Raw genomic sequence first — 16,411 nt, forward strand, 5'->3', positions numbered from 1 at the left:
ATAGCAACTTGTCTGGGTCTCAGTTGGAGTAAATGGCTTATACAGCCTTTTCTAGCTCTAAATTTCTGACCCTAGGGTCCTAAAGTGCTAAATAAATGTTGGCTATTTTTATTTCACTTCTCAATGACATGATAAATCAACTTGGAGCTCTCCTTCAACCCTTTCATCTGCCAATTGCCTAGATATTCAATAGGAGGCAGCTGTTAGTACATACAGACAGCTAATGGGTGACATCTCTTTTTAATTTCTCCAGTTTCTGACCTTCAGGAAGAAGGGATGAATGCCATCAATTTACCTCTCAGCCCAATTCCCTTTGAGCTGGATCCTGAGGACACCATGCTAGGTAAGTCTTTTATACCTCATTGGAAAAACCATCAAATAGCTCAATATGGCAAATGTCTTATTTGGCACTAAATTATTTTTCTTTCATTAAAGAGGAGAATGAGGTCCGAACAATGGTGGACCCAAATTCACGGAATGACCCTAAACTTCAGGAACTGATGAAGGTAAGAGAAGAGCCTAGAATAGCTTTTTGTAGAACTGTGTATAGGACTATATTATATCCTTCTATCAACCAACAAGTGTAATGTCCTGGAAGAAGTGTGGATGCTGAAAGAGGTCCAGCCTCAGAGTCATATTCTGCCTTTGATACATACTAGCTAAAAAATCCTGGATCAGTCAGATGATCTCTATGTGCTCCAAACCATACTTTTTTGAGGAGATAGGGTTTCAAAAATTTTTTGTTTTTATATGAAGACACTGAAAGATAAATACTTTTATCACCACCCTCCAAGAGACCCATCCATCTCTTTCGATAAAGAGGATATTTTAAAGAGGAAGCAAGAGGAAAAGGTTCACAAAACTAAATGTATTAAAAAAAAGTTAGAAATTGTATGCAAGAGTCTATATCCATTTCTCCAAAGAAGTGAGGGGGAGTATTTAAGATTGTTATAGATAAGTAATTTATCTGAATTATTGAAGGGAGTTTACATGTCTAAAGTTCCTCATAATGTGGCAATCAAAGAATGAGAAGGGGGAAAAAAGATACCACATGGGATACAAAGAAAAATAAGATATGATTCCAGTTCTCTAGAAATTTGCAGTCCATTTGAAGACAGAAGACATAAGCACATAAAAAGTTAACTAACAATATAAGACAATAAGGGCTGAGTTAAGGATTTACCGTGATTGTTGTATGTGGGCACAATGGGAATATTACTCACTGTGGAATAATGACTTGTGGAAGCTCCATAAAAGAGGGCTGGCTTTCTTTCTTCATCCTGTAGCTTACCTGAATCCATCTCAGATGGTCCCTTCACTGACTTCAAGGGGAAAAAAATAGGGCCAGAAATGGACATGAGTACACAGGTTGTCTTAGGCACTAGAGTCCCTCAATTTTTGAATTCATTGTGGAGATCACTGGCCAGCAGTTGCTTCACTACTACCTGCCTCCATGGTGATGGTGTTCCAGTAGCTTGGGGAGGAAACTTAACTTGGATCTGATCTTTTAGATCCTGTCATGCTTTAAAGAGCTACATTGTTGGGACTTGTCCAGGAGACCTCTGAGGAGCTCTGAAGCCCCCCAGAACAAGTTTTGGATGATTCAGCAAGTGGTATTCTTTTATCAGAGGAGTTCTAAATTGGTGTCCTGACCTGTTAGCAAACTCTGGCCAGTAAGAATGGAAAATTACACATTTGTTGACATATGCACATATGTACATATTTGTGACATAGTCACATGCAGTCCTATGTCCTAAATCTGTATGAGCTTATTGGACTAAGAACTTTGAGTGAATAAGATGTATGGTAAATCCTTCCAATCCAGGAAGAAAACAGATTTCAAGATGCCAGGATGCTAATACATATTCAGCTTAAGAATAGAAACCTGGCAAGTCAGAGGAAGAACATAAAAAAATGATACTCCAATACTCTGACTAATTCAGTAACAAAGTGGGAAACAGGAATCTAGTGTCTGGCTGAGTCACTGAGTTCAATTTTAAATGTAAGAGAACAATGATATTTTAAAGCAATTGCTATGAAATGTCTAGCTCTGGTTATAAAACATTCAAAAAATAAATAAATGGCTTCTAAACAGAAATTTTCTTTCTACATATGATTTACTCTTAAAGATCAGTTCATAAGATTATAGATTTAAAGCTAGAAGGGACTTTGGAAGTTTTCTAGTCCAACTGCCTCATTTTATAGATAAATTGAGGTCTATAAAGTTACCTGATTTGTCTAAAGTTACAGTGGTAGTGACAACAGAATTTAAACCCATGTTCATTGAATCCAAAACTGGTGTTTATTTCATGGGACAGAATAAATAATTCTGCCATTATTTATTCCATATATCTTCTTATTAAGTGAGGACAACTAAGAACCTCGCGAAAATAATTTGGATTGATAAGAAAATCTCTGGAAATTGCTATTCCCTACACCCAGTTTTGTGGGTTTTGTAGCTCTTTATGCTTTTCTCTCATCTTACTTCCAACTTGCTACTGCTTTTGGAGACCCAAGGAGTAAGGGAACAGTCAGAAGCAGATGTCACCAACTTTAATCCTGAGAGTGAGCAACACCGATGGGGGGTCCTGGCAGCCTGGAGTTAAGAGAAGAGGAAAGCAAACAGAAGAAAAATAAAGGGTTTAGGGAATAGATAAGAGAAGGAAACAAGAGTAAGAACAAAAATTTAGAGTTAGAAAGAGGTACATGATAGAAAGTGGGAGATGTTCACTTCACCATCACCCCCTCTACCATTATTAAGATTTCAAGTCACTTTACTCAATAGAGGAAAAAATAATATGACTTTTGTCTCATTCCAGGGTTCCCATTCATAAGCAGCAACATCTACATATATTCCAAGGCCACATTGCTTATGAACAGCTACCATTGCAGAAACTGGATCTCATTGACTATTTAGCCATATTTTCTTGAAAGATGATAAAGATAGGGACTGGAATTGTGATTTGACAGTTATAGGGAGCTATAAGTGAGGAAATAGTCTATCCAATGTAAGATGGCACCTTCAATGCAATTTATAGGATCAGAGAGCCACCTATAGCACTAAAAGGATGAGACTTGCCCAGAACTCTTTAGCTAATTTGTGTCAAAAGTTCCTCATAATGTTGAAATCAAAGAATGAGAAGAAAAAAAAAATACCACATGGGATGCAAAGAAAAATAAGATATGGTTCCAGTTCTCTAGAAATTTACAATCCAGTTGAGGATAGAAGACATAAGCACATAAAAAATTAACAAATAATATAAGACAATAATTGTTAAGGGCTGATCTTCCTGGCTTTAAGTCCAACTCCCTACCTACTCTGCTATGCTTCCTTTCTTCTAACCCTAACCCTAATTTTTAAATTTTTATTTTCTGTTCTTAGACATTATTCTTAAAATATGAAAATCACTGAAATCTTAATCATAACTTAGACATGTAATTCTTAACTTCTGCCTTCTCCTGCCCCTTTGAAGGTATTAATTGACTGGATTAATGATGTTCTGGTTGGAGAAAGGATAATTGTGAAAGACTTGGCTGAAGATATGTATGATGGACAAGTCCTACAGAAGCTTTTTGGTAAGAGGATGATATTTGGGGGCCTGAGACAATGTAATACAGGGTAATGAGAGTGAGATTTGTAGAGAGATTTGTCCTGGGTTTAAATCCCAGCAACATGATTTACTACTTGAGTAATTTTGGACAAATCTCTTAATTTCTCCAGGTCTGTTTCCACATTTGAGGAGAATTAGACTAAATAACCTCAAAGGTCCTTTCTTATTCTTAATTTATGTTCCTAAAAACATACTGCTGACTCTTAGGTCAAATCAGGCTAAGACAGTAGGCCAAAAAAAATGTAGAGAGGCAGATTTCAGTATAAAGAAAAAACTCCAGTTAAAGCTAACACAACAGGGAAGAAGTGGTTTTGGGGTATTTATGTTTCCCATTAGTGGAGGTTATAAAGCATACACTGGGTGATCAGGACTAAAGATATATTGTAGAGTGGTGTCCCCATTACTAGGGGTTGGATAAGATGGTCTCTGAGGTCCCTCCTGGCTCTGAGAGTAATGAAGTTTTCTTCATCTTTCCCAATCAGAAGCACTACCTCTCTTATTTGGATTTCCATCCAGCTTGTTCTTCCTTTTTGCTGAATTCTAGTTATTTTTACATTTTTCTTCTCAAGTAGATTATGAGCTCCGTGAATGTATCCATAAGGGCAGGGATTTCCTTTGTATTTTCCACAATGCTAAAAAGAATGCTTTGACTATAATGGGCAATCACTTATTGTTGCTGTTGTTTGTCCTTTGTTCTCGAAGACTTGCAAAGTGAATTGGATTTAAGTGAAGGAGGGCTATGCAAAGTGACCAGCTTCATTCTCTCCTCTGGAGCCATCTGGGTCTTATAACCAGATATAGATCAGGACAACTGTCCATGGCCTCAGATTTAGTGGGGCATCTTGGCCTTTTTAAGCCAAGACTTTTTTAAGGTCTTTCCCAGGTCTCAGTTTATCAAGGCAACACCGATTCAGTGAGTAAGTCTAGGTAAGAAATAAGGAAAAGAATGATCTCTTTTACCTACTTAAAAAAGATCAATCTGGCCAAAACAGAAAAATGGATGTGGAATAAATGAATGAATGAACAAATGAATGCCTCAGCTACAAATTCATTTAAACGTTCATTTGATTTGGAGGTGGGAGATGTAGGGGATAGGTAGGAGCAGCCTGGTATAATAGAAAGACTTATGGACAAGAAGTCAGAAAGATCAGGATTTTAGTCTTGACTCTGCTTTAGTTCACTCATTGTAAAAAGATTTTGCCTCTGCCATGTGGAGTTTTTGTGAGGCTTAAATGAAATAAGATACATAAAAGTATTTTACAAATATAAAATGCTATTTAAATATAACTTACTATTAAGTGTCTGACTTAGTAACAAAAAACACACCCATTGAATTATTCATCCAATTGGCTGGATCTTTCTTTATAAACTCTCATAGCTGGAAAAACCTCAAATATAATCTAATATATTAAAAAAAAATCTCTTTCTGAAGCAAGAATTTCCACCACAGTAATCTTTGCATGTGAGTCTTGAGACATCTCTAGAAGATTTCTTATGAAGGGTAGCTCACTACTTATGAAGAAGATACTCCTATTCCATTGTTGTATGGCTGTGATGGTTAGGAAGTTTTCCCCTACATTCAGTCAAAATCTACCTTCCTGTAAATCTCCACTGGTTGGTCCAAATGGGGCCAACCTGATCAATAGCCATGAAATATTTCAGACAGTTATTAAGTATCCTGGGAGTTCTTCATATTAAACTTTTCTAATTCCTGTTCACCCAACTGGTCACTGTCCTGTGGACGTATCCCACTTTGTCAACATCCTGCTTAAAATTTAACAGCCAAAATTGAAGATGGGACTCTATTCCTTGAGAATTGGTTAAATGAACTGCAGATATTGAGGTTCAATGAACTTCCTCACCATTAGAGCTATCCCAAAAGACAAAGGTCTACTTCAATGAGACCCTCCTTCACTGGATGTCTTCAAGCTAAGAGTGGATAGTTCCTTTTCAGGGGTGTTGTAGAGATGAGTTCTGAAGAAGTAAAGGCCATACAAAATTTAAGCTGTGCTAGTCATCCTGCATCTCAGCTTGCTAGGCCAGAAAAGGATAGGGGTCTTGCCAGGGAGCTTTTGCTTAACATATGATATAAATGGGGAGGAAAGACTATTATTTTCTTTTCTTGTCACTTCAGAGAAACTCGAAAGTGAGAAGTTGAATGTTGCCGAGGTCACCCAATCTGAGATCGCCCAGAAGCAAAAGCTCCAGACTGTGTTGGAAAAGATCAATGAAACACTTAAACTGCCCCCGAGGAGCATCAAGTGGAATGTTGACTGTGAGTTTTCTATTCTGTATATATTATTGTCAGATGTGGAACTGGTGTTCCCCTGTATTATCCATAGACTGTCCAAAGACTGTCTCGGTGCTTGTGTTTGAATCAGTGGTACTTAGGGGGGACACTTCATACATATCTATTCATTCAATCATTCATTCAAAGAGTATACCCAACAAATTCAGGCTGCAAAAGACATGAGTCTTTCAGAATAAGGACGGTAGAGTTAGCTTGTGTCACCTATCGTCTCCTTAGATAAATGAGGGATCATCTGTAGATAGTATGGGAAGGAAAATCATGTTTTGTTTTCACTAACCTCTAAGTGAAATACAGCTTTTTTTCAAGTATGAATGCAGACAACAAACACAATTGTAAAAAAAAAGAAACTATGGTCTTCAAACCAGACTTTCAGAGAGAGCTTATCACACACACACACACACACACACACACACACACACACACACACACAAAATTTTACTTCTTCCCTAGGAGGAGAACTTGAATCCTTGAAAGCTCTGAATCTAGCCCAGCATAGATAATAAATATTTGTTGACTGATTTATGATTGAAAACAATCAGAAATCAAGCTATCTGTAATTTCTGTGTTACATGGCGGAAAGGTGATGATTCTGAATATAAACCAGATTTTTTCAATATAGTAATCAGATTTAATACATTTTTCTCCCCTCCCCATTTTAATTTTTTTAAAGTTCATTGTTATAAGTGATTGCTCTCTGTAAGGAAGAGAAAAAGGATACAGGGAAGAAATCTAAGTGATGTAAAAAACCAAGGACATCAATAAAAGTCTATTTTAAAAGAAGAATAAATATGATAGATCACTGATTACCCAAACACAGGCACTGAATTTGGAAACATTCACACCTTGAGTTAAAAAAAAAAAACTAAGTTCTGCTGCTTACTTAAATCTGTGTGATTTGGGGTAAGTCACCCCACTTTTCTGGATCTCAGTTTCCCATTCTATAAAGCAAGAGAGTTCCTCTAATTGTCTTCAAAGGTCTCTTTCAGGTAAAAATCCTGTGATTATAAAAATGAGAAGCAAGTGGCAGGAAAAATAAAAGAAATAGGAAGGAAAGAAAAGAGGAAAAGAAAGAGCAAATTTGTAGCTGATCTTTTAATAACTGTTGGTTAGGATTTTATAGTTCTGGTTTTCATAGCAACTGCAACTCAAGCGTTTCCTAAAATGTGAAGCTTTAAGCCTTTCACCATCTCCGAGGATATACAATACTGCATGTACTTAGTAGACCCAGTGGAGTCCAGCCCTTTGCAACACTATTAGACCACTTCAAGAGCGAGCAAGTGAGTGAGAGAGAGAGAGAGAGAGAGAGAGAGAGAGAGAGAGAGGTTTGTTAGAGTTAGAAAAGTAAAAATAATCATAGAATTCAGGTGTAATGTCCTGGGAAACTTCACATCAGAAAACAAGGACTTGAGATGAAAAGGCCACCTCCCATCTCTCCACCCAGCTCTCCTGCTACCTTAGCTTAGAAACCACGGTAACCAAGGCATGGTGCCAGGTAACTGCAACTCTCAGTTGAAAGGGCTCCTTTCTGAAAACAGTAGATGGGCTAAAAGTAATTTGAATCAACAACGTATGTTGTGTTTCCTATATAAAAAGTGGCAATGAGGATACAGAGATAAATAACAAAGATTAAATTTGATAAGAATTTATTAAGTACCTAAATCTATTATATATGTGTAAGGCCCTAAATTTAGATCTAGGGATACAGAGATGAAGCAGGGACACAGTTCCTGTCTGCAGGGAGCTTTCCTGTCTACTAAGGGACATGAGATCCAGACACAAAGTAAATGACATATGGAGTGTTTATGATACACGTATAAAAGAAAAACCAGCTTACATAAAGAGATCTACAGTTTCATGCATAATATTCTTTTTCTATTCTACTCCATGCATGGAAATATTCATATTATTTGATGTTTGTTAAGTCCAAAATAAAAAAGAAACTTAAGAAATATAAAGAAAGGAGGGAGAGGAGGGAGGAGGAAGGGAATGAGAGAAGGAAGGAAGGAAGGAAAGAAGTAAGGAAGTAAAGAAGAAAGGAAAAAATGAAGGAAGGAAGGAAGGAAGAAAGGAAGGAAGGAAGGTACACATGTTATATCCCACTAGTAAGTTATAAGCTTCTTTAGAGCAGGCACTGTTTCATTTTTATCCATGACTAGAGAAAAATAGGCACAATGTTTATTCAATTGAATGATTGCAAAGACAAGGTTAAAATCCAAAGAAGAAAGAAAAAAAAAAAAAACACCACTTCCTACCTGGGATGAATCAAGGAAATTTCCTGATTAAAAGCATTAGAACCAACTCTTGAAGAACGTGGAAATTTTTAAAGACATGCACAGTTATCTCATTTGAAAAAGTTTGTGTATTTTTCTTCCAAGAGTAAAAAATAAAAGTAGCACAAGATCAACTTGAAAAGGGACATTGAACAAAATACATTTTTATAGATTAACTCTGTGTAATGCTTTTAAACATTCAAAATACATTTCTTTTTTGTTTGCTATTTGTTTATTTGTCTGGTTAAAGGTTTTATGTGAAATCTTACTACTTTTTGATATTTATTTAAATATTTGTTTTTGTCTATGATTTTGGTTTATAACAAAAATTTTCTAAAGAAACAAAAATATAAACATTTTTTTAAAGCCATTCACAGGAGATGGAAACAAAGATAGGATGAATGCAAAACTATGGTGCAGGCTTGTTATAATATTGTCAGGAAGTCTAAAGCTTGGGATAAGCTAGGATATATAGGAAAGATAGGGCTTATTTTTCAGAGTTTCTTATAGCTACATAGGGGGTAGGACAGAGAGGAGGAGGCACTTAGACCTATAAGACCATTACATGGGGTACATAGTGTGAAACTGGCACTAGTGAGGCTAGGATATATCCCCTCCTGTCTCTTCTAAATAAATAATAACAGAAAACAAAATGAATGTGCAGGTAAATAGAAGAATGGCATAAGTTCTCCCTAGAGAGAACATGAGCAAAGGCAACATGCAACATCATTTCATGGGATAAAATCGTTTATAAGATTTGTGATAAGAAATGGTTAAAGAAAAAGAAAGACTACAGTGAGTCAAGGATACAAATAAATAATCCTCAAAAGAAGAAATATAAACTATTAACAATCTTAACAACTATAAGAAAGTGCTCCAAAACACAAATAATAAGAAAGATTCAAATCAAGATAACATTAAGTTTTCACCTCCCACTGGATAAATTGGCAAAGAAAATAAAAGGTAGAAATAGAAAATATTGGAGTGGCTGCAGGTGGAACTATGAATTGATTAAAACATTAAGGAAAGCAATTTAGAGTGATGCTTCTAAAAAATAACTAAAGTGTCCATATCCGTTGACCCAGGGATCTCACTGCTAGACATTTATGCTTCAGGGATTTCAAATACAGAAAAGAAGTTACAAAATATGCCAAAATATCAATTGCAGCATTTTTGTGGTAGTAAAGAAGTAGAAACAAAATAGGTGTTTGCTCACTGAATAGGGAATAACCAAACAAATGATAATAAATAAATGGAATGAAAAATGCTACCCTCTAATAAAAATGGCTATGGAGAATTCAGAGTATTGTGGGAAGATATTTATAAACTGATAGAAAGTGAAATGAACAGAACCAAGACTTATAATGACCAGATTTGGACCTAGAGAAGAGTTGAGAAAAAACAAACTGCCTCCCTCCCTTTGTTGAGGAGGTAGAGAACTTAAAGAATATTGCATATGCTGTTAGATATACTCAAAGCTCAGAGGATTTTTTTTAAATCTTTGTTATAAAGAAAGTTTTACTTTGTGCAGGTAGAGGAAGGACATATTTGGAAGTGAAAATGATGGGAAAGTATTCATAAAGCTTTTTATAAAAACCACTATGAAAATAAATGTAATTTATATACAAATGTCTTGACAGAGAAAGTTCTATCTATATCAAATCGATGCATACTGTAATACTTGGTGACAAATTCACAGATGAACATAGAGGATGATGGGATTTTTCAAAAATGAAAAACAAAATTTAGAAATAAGAAACAAGCGTGGTTAAAAGCGTAGCTATTTGGAAGCTTCCCCCATATGTATCATGAATACTTTTCTTGAGAAGAGAGTAATACAGCTCTGTACATAGCAAACATCAAATAGTATCACAAAAACATGAAACTGATTATAATATTTTAACAGTGAGAAGACAGAATGATTACTGATTTGGGAGTTGTTTCTGAATCATCTATTCAGACTGTGTATTTGGTTAGAGAAAAGACCAATACCAATATAGAAGAAATAAATAAAATGAAATGTAGCTTGCAATTAATAGAATACACCCAGATCCATTTAAGCTGTTGACATTGTAAAATGAGAAATGGATAAAAGAACAGATATTAACACAATCACCACTTCTAAGCAAATTTAAATGATATAAATGTATTGTTGCACAAGGAGACCAAAGATTTTGGAAATCTCATAAGCCAGAAAACATTGGATGAAGTATGGTACAGTAACTACATTGCTGGATTGGAGTCAAACCTTCATTCAAAACTCATTTTGTGACACAAACTTCCTTGGTTTCCTTTTTTAAATTCATTTATTCCCTTCCGTTCTTCCTCTTTAGTCTTCCTCCTTTCCTGATCTGCAAAATTAGGGCATTAGAATAGATAGTCCTTTCAAATTTTAAGTCTGTCATACTCTAATCTTTGCCAAGGGGAAAGAAAAACAGAGCAATCAAGAACAACATGAGTTTAGAACATAAACTAGTTTTTAAAATATTCCATAGGAAAATAGAGAAAGATTATGAGTGGTATTGCCTCATAAAACCAGGAAAAACAAGTTTGTCAAAAGCTAGGCTAGAGACCCAAGTACACCAAATCATCCTGAGGCATTATTATTTTCTCAAAGACAGTTTCTCTCTCTCTCTCTCTCTCTCTCTCTCTCTCTCTCTCTCTCTCTCTCTTTCTCTCTCTCTCTCTCTCTTTTTCTCTCTCCCCCCCCTCTCTCTCCTTTTCTTCTTCTTTGTATCCCCAACACATAGTAAATGCTCAACAATTCCTTTTTTAATTGAATCAAGAAGAGTGAAAGATGAAAAATTGAAAAGATTTTTCTAACACATTTCTCCATCAATTATAGTGGGGCCACTACCTTTGGACTTCACCCAATCAATACATTATATGAGGAAGCAGAAATGGCATTAAAGAAAGCAAAGATGAGGAGGACAGCTAGACTCAACCGAGTATATACAGAAGAGGCTCATATTGGAGATGGTCCAATTTTGAGAGTACTGACAGATTAATTTTCAAGATATCCAAAAAAAGAGAATTTATGATGCTTGAAGGAAAAAAGTCACAGCCTTTACTATTTAAAAAACTAACAAAGGTGATCATGAAAATATCAATGATTGCTAACCCATATGTTTACTCAGTGTCACTGATGGTTATTGGGAAGGAAATAAGCAGTTGTTTACAACCATATGCTTTTTAGGAGTCATGATACTGTCTGAAGGGTAAAGGGTCTAAGATCTTGCTGTATTTATTTTTTTTTTACTCAAAAAGAGCATTTATTTTGATAAGACAACCACCTGAAAAGCTGTCTTCCAACAAGGCACTTGATAAGTATATGCAAAATTCATGCAAGAGTTCATAGAGCATGTTACAATAGAAATAATTTTGTTCCATGAGTGCTACTGATTAATAGCAAGGGAGGCATAAAACAGTGATTTCTACTCACCACCATCACGGGATGTCCCGCATAGAATCCAAATCAAAGAAAGTTTCCATATGGATGATGGTATTCCTGTTTGCAGATGGCATTGTGCTGATTGCATTGAGATCTGAATCACTACTGAACCTCTTCATTGATATCCATAACCAATCAAAAGAATTTAGCTAAATTATCCATACGGAAAAAAGCAAGTGAATAAAGAAATCCTATTATCTAAATATTGAACTGCTAGTCAAATAGAAAACCTATCAGAAGATGGACAGATATTCATGTGGAGGAGTTGTGTGTGCAGAATTGAGCAAAAAAAGCAGAATAGTCATCTGAACTGCCTTTAGAAAAATGTATAATGCTTCTAGTGATCCCATCTTTCCCCCTGAAGCAAAAACCTATGATTTTTGCATCATGATTCTTTCAGTGGTGTTATATAATTCCAAATCATAGATTACCATAGGCTCCAAAGACTTTAGATGGTAAATTACCCAAAGGGCAATGGAAAGGTGAACATGAGTTAACTGCAACAAATAACCAACAGAGAATTATATAGAAAAAGTAGCATATAGACATCACTAGGAGCTATATGACCAGAAATGAACATGGATAAGTCATGTAGTAAGAGTGAAGATAATCATTGGACAGGCCATACACTCGGTATCCTTGAAATGACTAGAAAAAAGATCCCTGACACAAAGAAGTATGTGTGAGGGAGGGGAAGAGGGAAGATGGAGCTCTATGGAGATTATCAAAGAAGATATGGAAAAGAATAGCACAGAGTAAGTTGTGATCTGCACATCCTAAGGGAATAAGATCATGGATCCATTGGATAAGCTAAATTTACAAAGTTGTTTTGAGGTCCAAAAGACTTAATGTATATAAAATGCTTTTAAAAACCTGAAAGCACTGTATGCATATTACTGTCTTTGTAGTGTAATTGGATTTCAGTGAGATATTTAACAGTCTTCTACTCTATTGTGAAAAAGATGATGTGATATAAATTAGAGAGTGATATTGTTATATCAATTCAGAAGTAGTTGAATAGTTGGACTCTTGGTGGTCCTTAATGCTCCATGTAATTTTGGAAGAAATGTTCTAATGGAGTATTCCAGGGCTCTGTACTTGGCTCTGTGGCATTTAACATTTTTAATCAGTTTTGGATTAAGAAATGCTTATCAAAGTTGCCAGAAGGATTAGCTGACATGCTGAATGTCAGAATCAGGATAGAACATTGAATTTAATCTGAGAGGAAATGTAATTGTGATAAATGTAAAGTCTTACTTGGGGTTCAAGAAATAAATTATAAATATTTTCTCATCAGAGTCTCACTGTCTAGTTATGATTTGTTTGGTTTCTTTTTTTAACTGTTTTGGTAAGTTTTCTACAATTGTCGGTCAACTAGCATTTTTTAAATAATATTTTATTTTTTCCAATTACATGTAAAGGCAATTTTCAATATTCATTTTTTTTGACAGATTTTGAGTTCCAGATTTTTTTCCCCTCCTTTTCCTCTCTCCTCCCCAAGAAGACAAGCATTCTAGTATAGGTTATACACGTACAACAGTGTAAAACCTATTTCCATATTAGTCATGTTGTGAAAGAAATAGAACGAAGGAAAAAGCACACAAACCTCCCTCCCTGCCAAAAGTGAAAATAGTATGCTCCAATTTGTATTAAAACTCCATCAGTTCTTTTTCTGTGTGTGAAAAGCATTTTCTATCAGGAGTCTTTTGGAATTGTCTAGGGTCACTATTGTTGAGAAGAGCTAAGACATTCACAGCTGATCATCATACAACCTTGCTGTTACTGTGTACAATGTTCTCCTGGTTCTGCTCACTTCACTCAGCATCAGTTCATACAATTCTTTTCAGATTTTTTTCAACTAATATTTATTCAGGGGCTTCTATGTGGCCAACACTGTACAGAACTGAAGAAACATGGACTGACAGCAGTGTAAAAAACAGTGAAAAAATTTGGGGAGTATTCATGGCCTTTGAAAGTTCAATATGAGTCAATAGTGTGACCTGACAGCCAACAAAACTAAAATGAAAGCTCACAATTTCTTGTAGAATCTTTTTTGTTGTTGCTCACCTCAAATAAAAATGTTAGTGCTTGTCAATAATGGTCAAGTTCATAATTAAAAATAATTTTTTAAATAAAAAGCTAACATAAGGAAAAACTCCCTTGTAATTAATCCTGTTCAAAAGCTTAGGCTACTTTGTGAAGTCATGTGTTCTTCTATGAAAGTCTCCAATTAGTGGCTAGATGCCCATCAAAAGAGTCAGATAAGGGATTTCTACCCCATTTTTAGATTGGCCTGTATTACTTCTGAAATCCCTTTCTATTTTATGAAACTCTATGAAAAGTTTTAGAACAAGAATATGGAAAGCCTTGAATGTCAAGCTGGAGTTTTAACTGTATTTTGCAGCTAGCTGGGTGCCATTTAAATGCATGGAGTACAGAAATGAAATAGTGAAGGCAGTTTTTGAAGTAAATATGATTTTACCTTATAGAGGAAAGAAATGAAAAAAGGCGATTTGGGAGTATTCTCTTGACATTGATTGCTGGCTCAAGGACTCAGGACTGACAAGACTCCTACTAGGGAAAAAACAGCTCTCTTTTTTTCTTCCAAGCATCCCTGACCATTTATGTGGGGTTTTTTTTAGTTGTTTGGTTAGTTTATTATATTGTTAGCCACCTAGCATTTATTAAATACCTACTATATGCCAGGCATTGTGCTTAACATGGGGAATAAAAAGAAAGGCAAAACATAATCCCTGCTTTCAAAGAGCTTTCGATCTAATAAGAAAAAACCACTATGTTCAAACAAGATATAAACAGGATAAATTGGAGGCAGGAAACAGAAAGAACAGACAGAAGGAACTATCAATGAAGATTTGATTCTATCAGTAGTCTTCCTATTTGGGGATATGAAAGGCTGCCCCTTCTTCCCTAAAAACCTGATACGTGGTCAACCTGACATCTGGGGGAGGAGGTGAGGGGAAAGGAGGGGAAAAATTGGAACAAAAGGTTTGGCATTTGTCAATGCTGTAAAATTACCCATGCATATAACTTGTAAATAAAAAGCTATAATAAAAAAAACATGAAATAAAAAATTAAAAAATAAAAAAAGTGATACAGCCGCAAACAAGGCAATGCCTCAATATTTTAAATGAGTCAGAATTCGAACATGAAATATCTAGAACCAATTCTCATCACTGTCTAGTTCTCTGCATGAGTTATTTCTAGGCATCTAGAACATGATGAATGGAGTCCTAGACTTGAAGTTAGGATTCAAATTCAGCCTCAAATCCTTATTAGCTGTATGTCTTTAGGCAACCCCTGTCTACCTCAGTTTCCTCATACAGTACCTTCTTTTTAGTGGTTGTTGTGAGGATCAAATGCAATAATACTTGTAAGTGCTTTGCAAACCTTAAAGCACTATATAAATGCTAATTGTTATAATAATTATTACTTTTATATCCATGAATAATTCAGAAAAAACCCTTATGTGTTTCTACCATTCTTATGTAGATCAGTAAAAAAAAAAAAGTGGTGCCTGCTTTCTTGGGGACATAAGCTGATTCACTAACAAAAGAGAGATTTTCACACAAAGGCAAATATGGAGAATACTACAGGGATCAGGTCCAACAAAAGTTTCTTTTTTCTGTGCACATATAGTCTTTGTTCTACAGCAAGGAAACAGAATATCAGTTAGAAAATAATCACTCAAATCACCAGGGCCAAGAAATCTTAATGATGATTTAGCTTGATACATAATAATAGTTAATAATTGTTGTTCTTGTTCAGTCAGCCCAGTTATGTCTGACTTTTCATGATTTTATTTAAAAGTCATGAGTGATCCTGGAGTGGTTTGTCATCTCCTTTTATTTTACAAACGAGGAAACTGAGGGAAAGAGGGTAAAGCGACTTGCCCAGGCTCACATAGCTAGGAAGTGTCTGAGGACAGATTTGAACTCAGGAAGATTAGGCTTCCTGCCTCCAGGCCTGGTACTCTATCCACTATGTCACCTTGCTTTAAGATTTACAAAGTACTTAAAATATGCTACCTCATTGATCCCCCAACAACCCTACGAAGTAGGTGCTGTTATTATCATTTTGCAGTTAAGGAAATTGAGGCAAGTAAAGGGTAAGTGATTTTCCCAGGATCACACAGCTAATAAGTGTCTGAAACATGATTTGAACTCTGGTTTACAGAGTAATAAATACTTGTTGAATTGATTCAAATTGTAGGATAGCAATCAAGTTGATTATGACCTATTTGGTGGTCTTGATCCTTGTGCCCCTGAGACTGCTCCACTTGGAAAACATAAATGGCTGTCAAGTTGCAGGAGCCTTAAGTTGCTGACCCCAGTGGTAGTGGCTGGTTAAGGCATTTGCTGTGCAAATTCCTAAACACCTTTTTTTCTAGCGACCCATTGCAATGATGGACCTGCTCTTTTGGGAAGAAGCTATTAAACTTCCTATTAAGGAAAAAATAAGCCTGGCATTTGAACTGGTAAATGTTAGCAAGACTCTAGGCCTGACTGACAGTATTCCTCTTTGAAAAGGAGAAACTAGAGCTGACAAATGAGATACTCGGGAGGATCAGAGATTTATTCTTCATTTTAAGGCTTTCGGTTGCAGTTCATTTGATATATTTTAGGTCATGTTAAGTAAGTGATCAGAGCCAGTACAAAACCTTCTTTGAAAAGCTGAGATAATACCAAACTCAAATACGTTCATGAGGAATGTTTGAGTCATTCTCTTTTGTTAGCTATTACTCAAAGCT

The 16,411-nt window shown here is 35.6% G+C and overlaps 1 protein-coding gene across 1 annotated transcript in view; it reads left to right on the top strand.

Annotated features, from left to right (window-relative positions):
* Positions 1–16,411, top strand: part of PARVA (parvin alpha) — a 160,837-nt gene that overhangs the window by 98,812 nt on the left and 45,614 nt on the right. Inside the window, exons 2-5 of the mRNA XM_031941900.1 lie at positions 254–343; positions 436–506; positions 3,474–3,576; positions 5,746–5,886. Coding sequence (XP_031797760.1) covers positions 254–343; positions 436–506; positions 3,474–3,576; positions 5,746–5,886 — 405 coding nt within the window. The remainder of the gene's footprint in view (positions 1–253; positions 344–435; positions 507–3,473; positions 3,577–5,745; positions 5,887–16,411) is intronic.

Source organism: Sarcophilus harrisii, chromosome 6, assembly GCF_902635505.1.
Source record: "Sarcophilus harrisii chromosome 6, mSarHar1.11, whole genome shotgun sequence".
NCBI classification, from domain to species: Eukaryota; Metazoa; Chordata; class Mammalia; order Dasyuromorphia; family Dasyuridae; genus Sarcophilus; species Sarcophilus harrisii.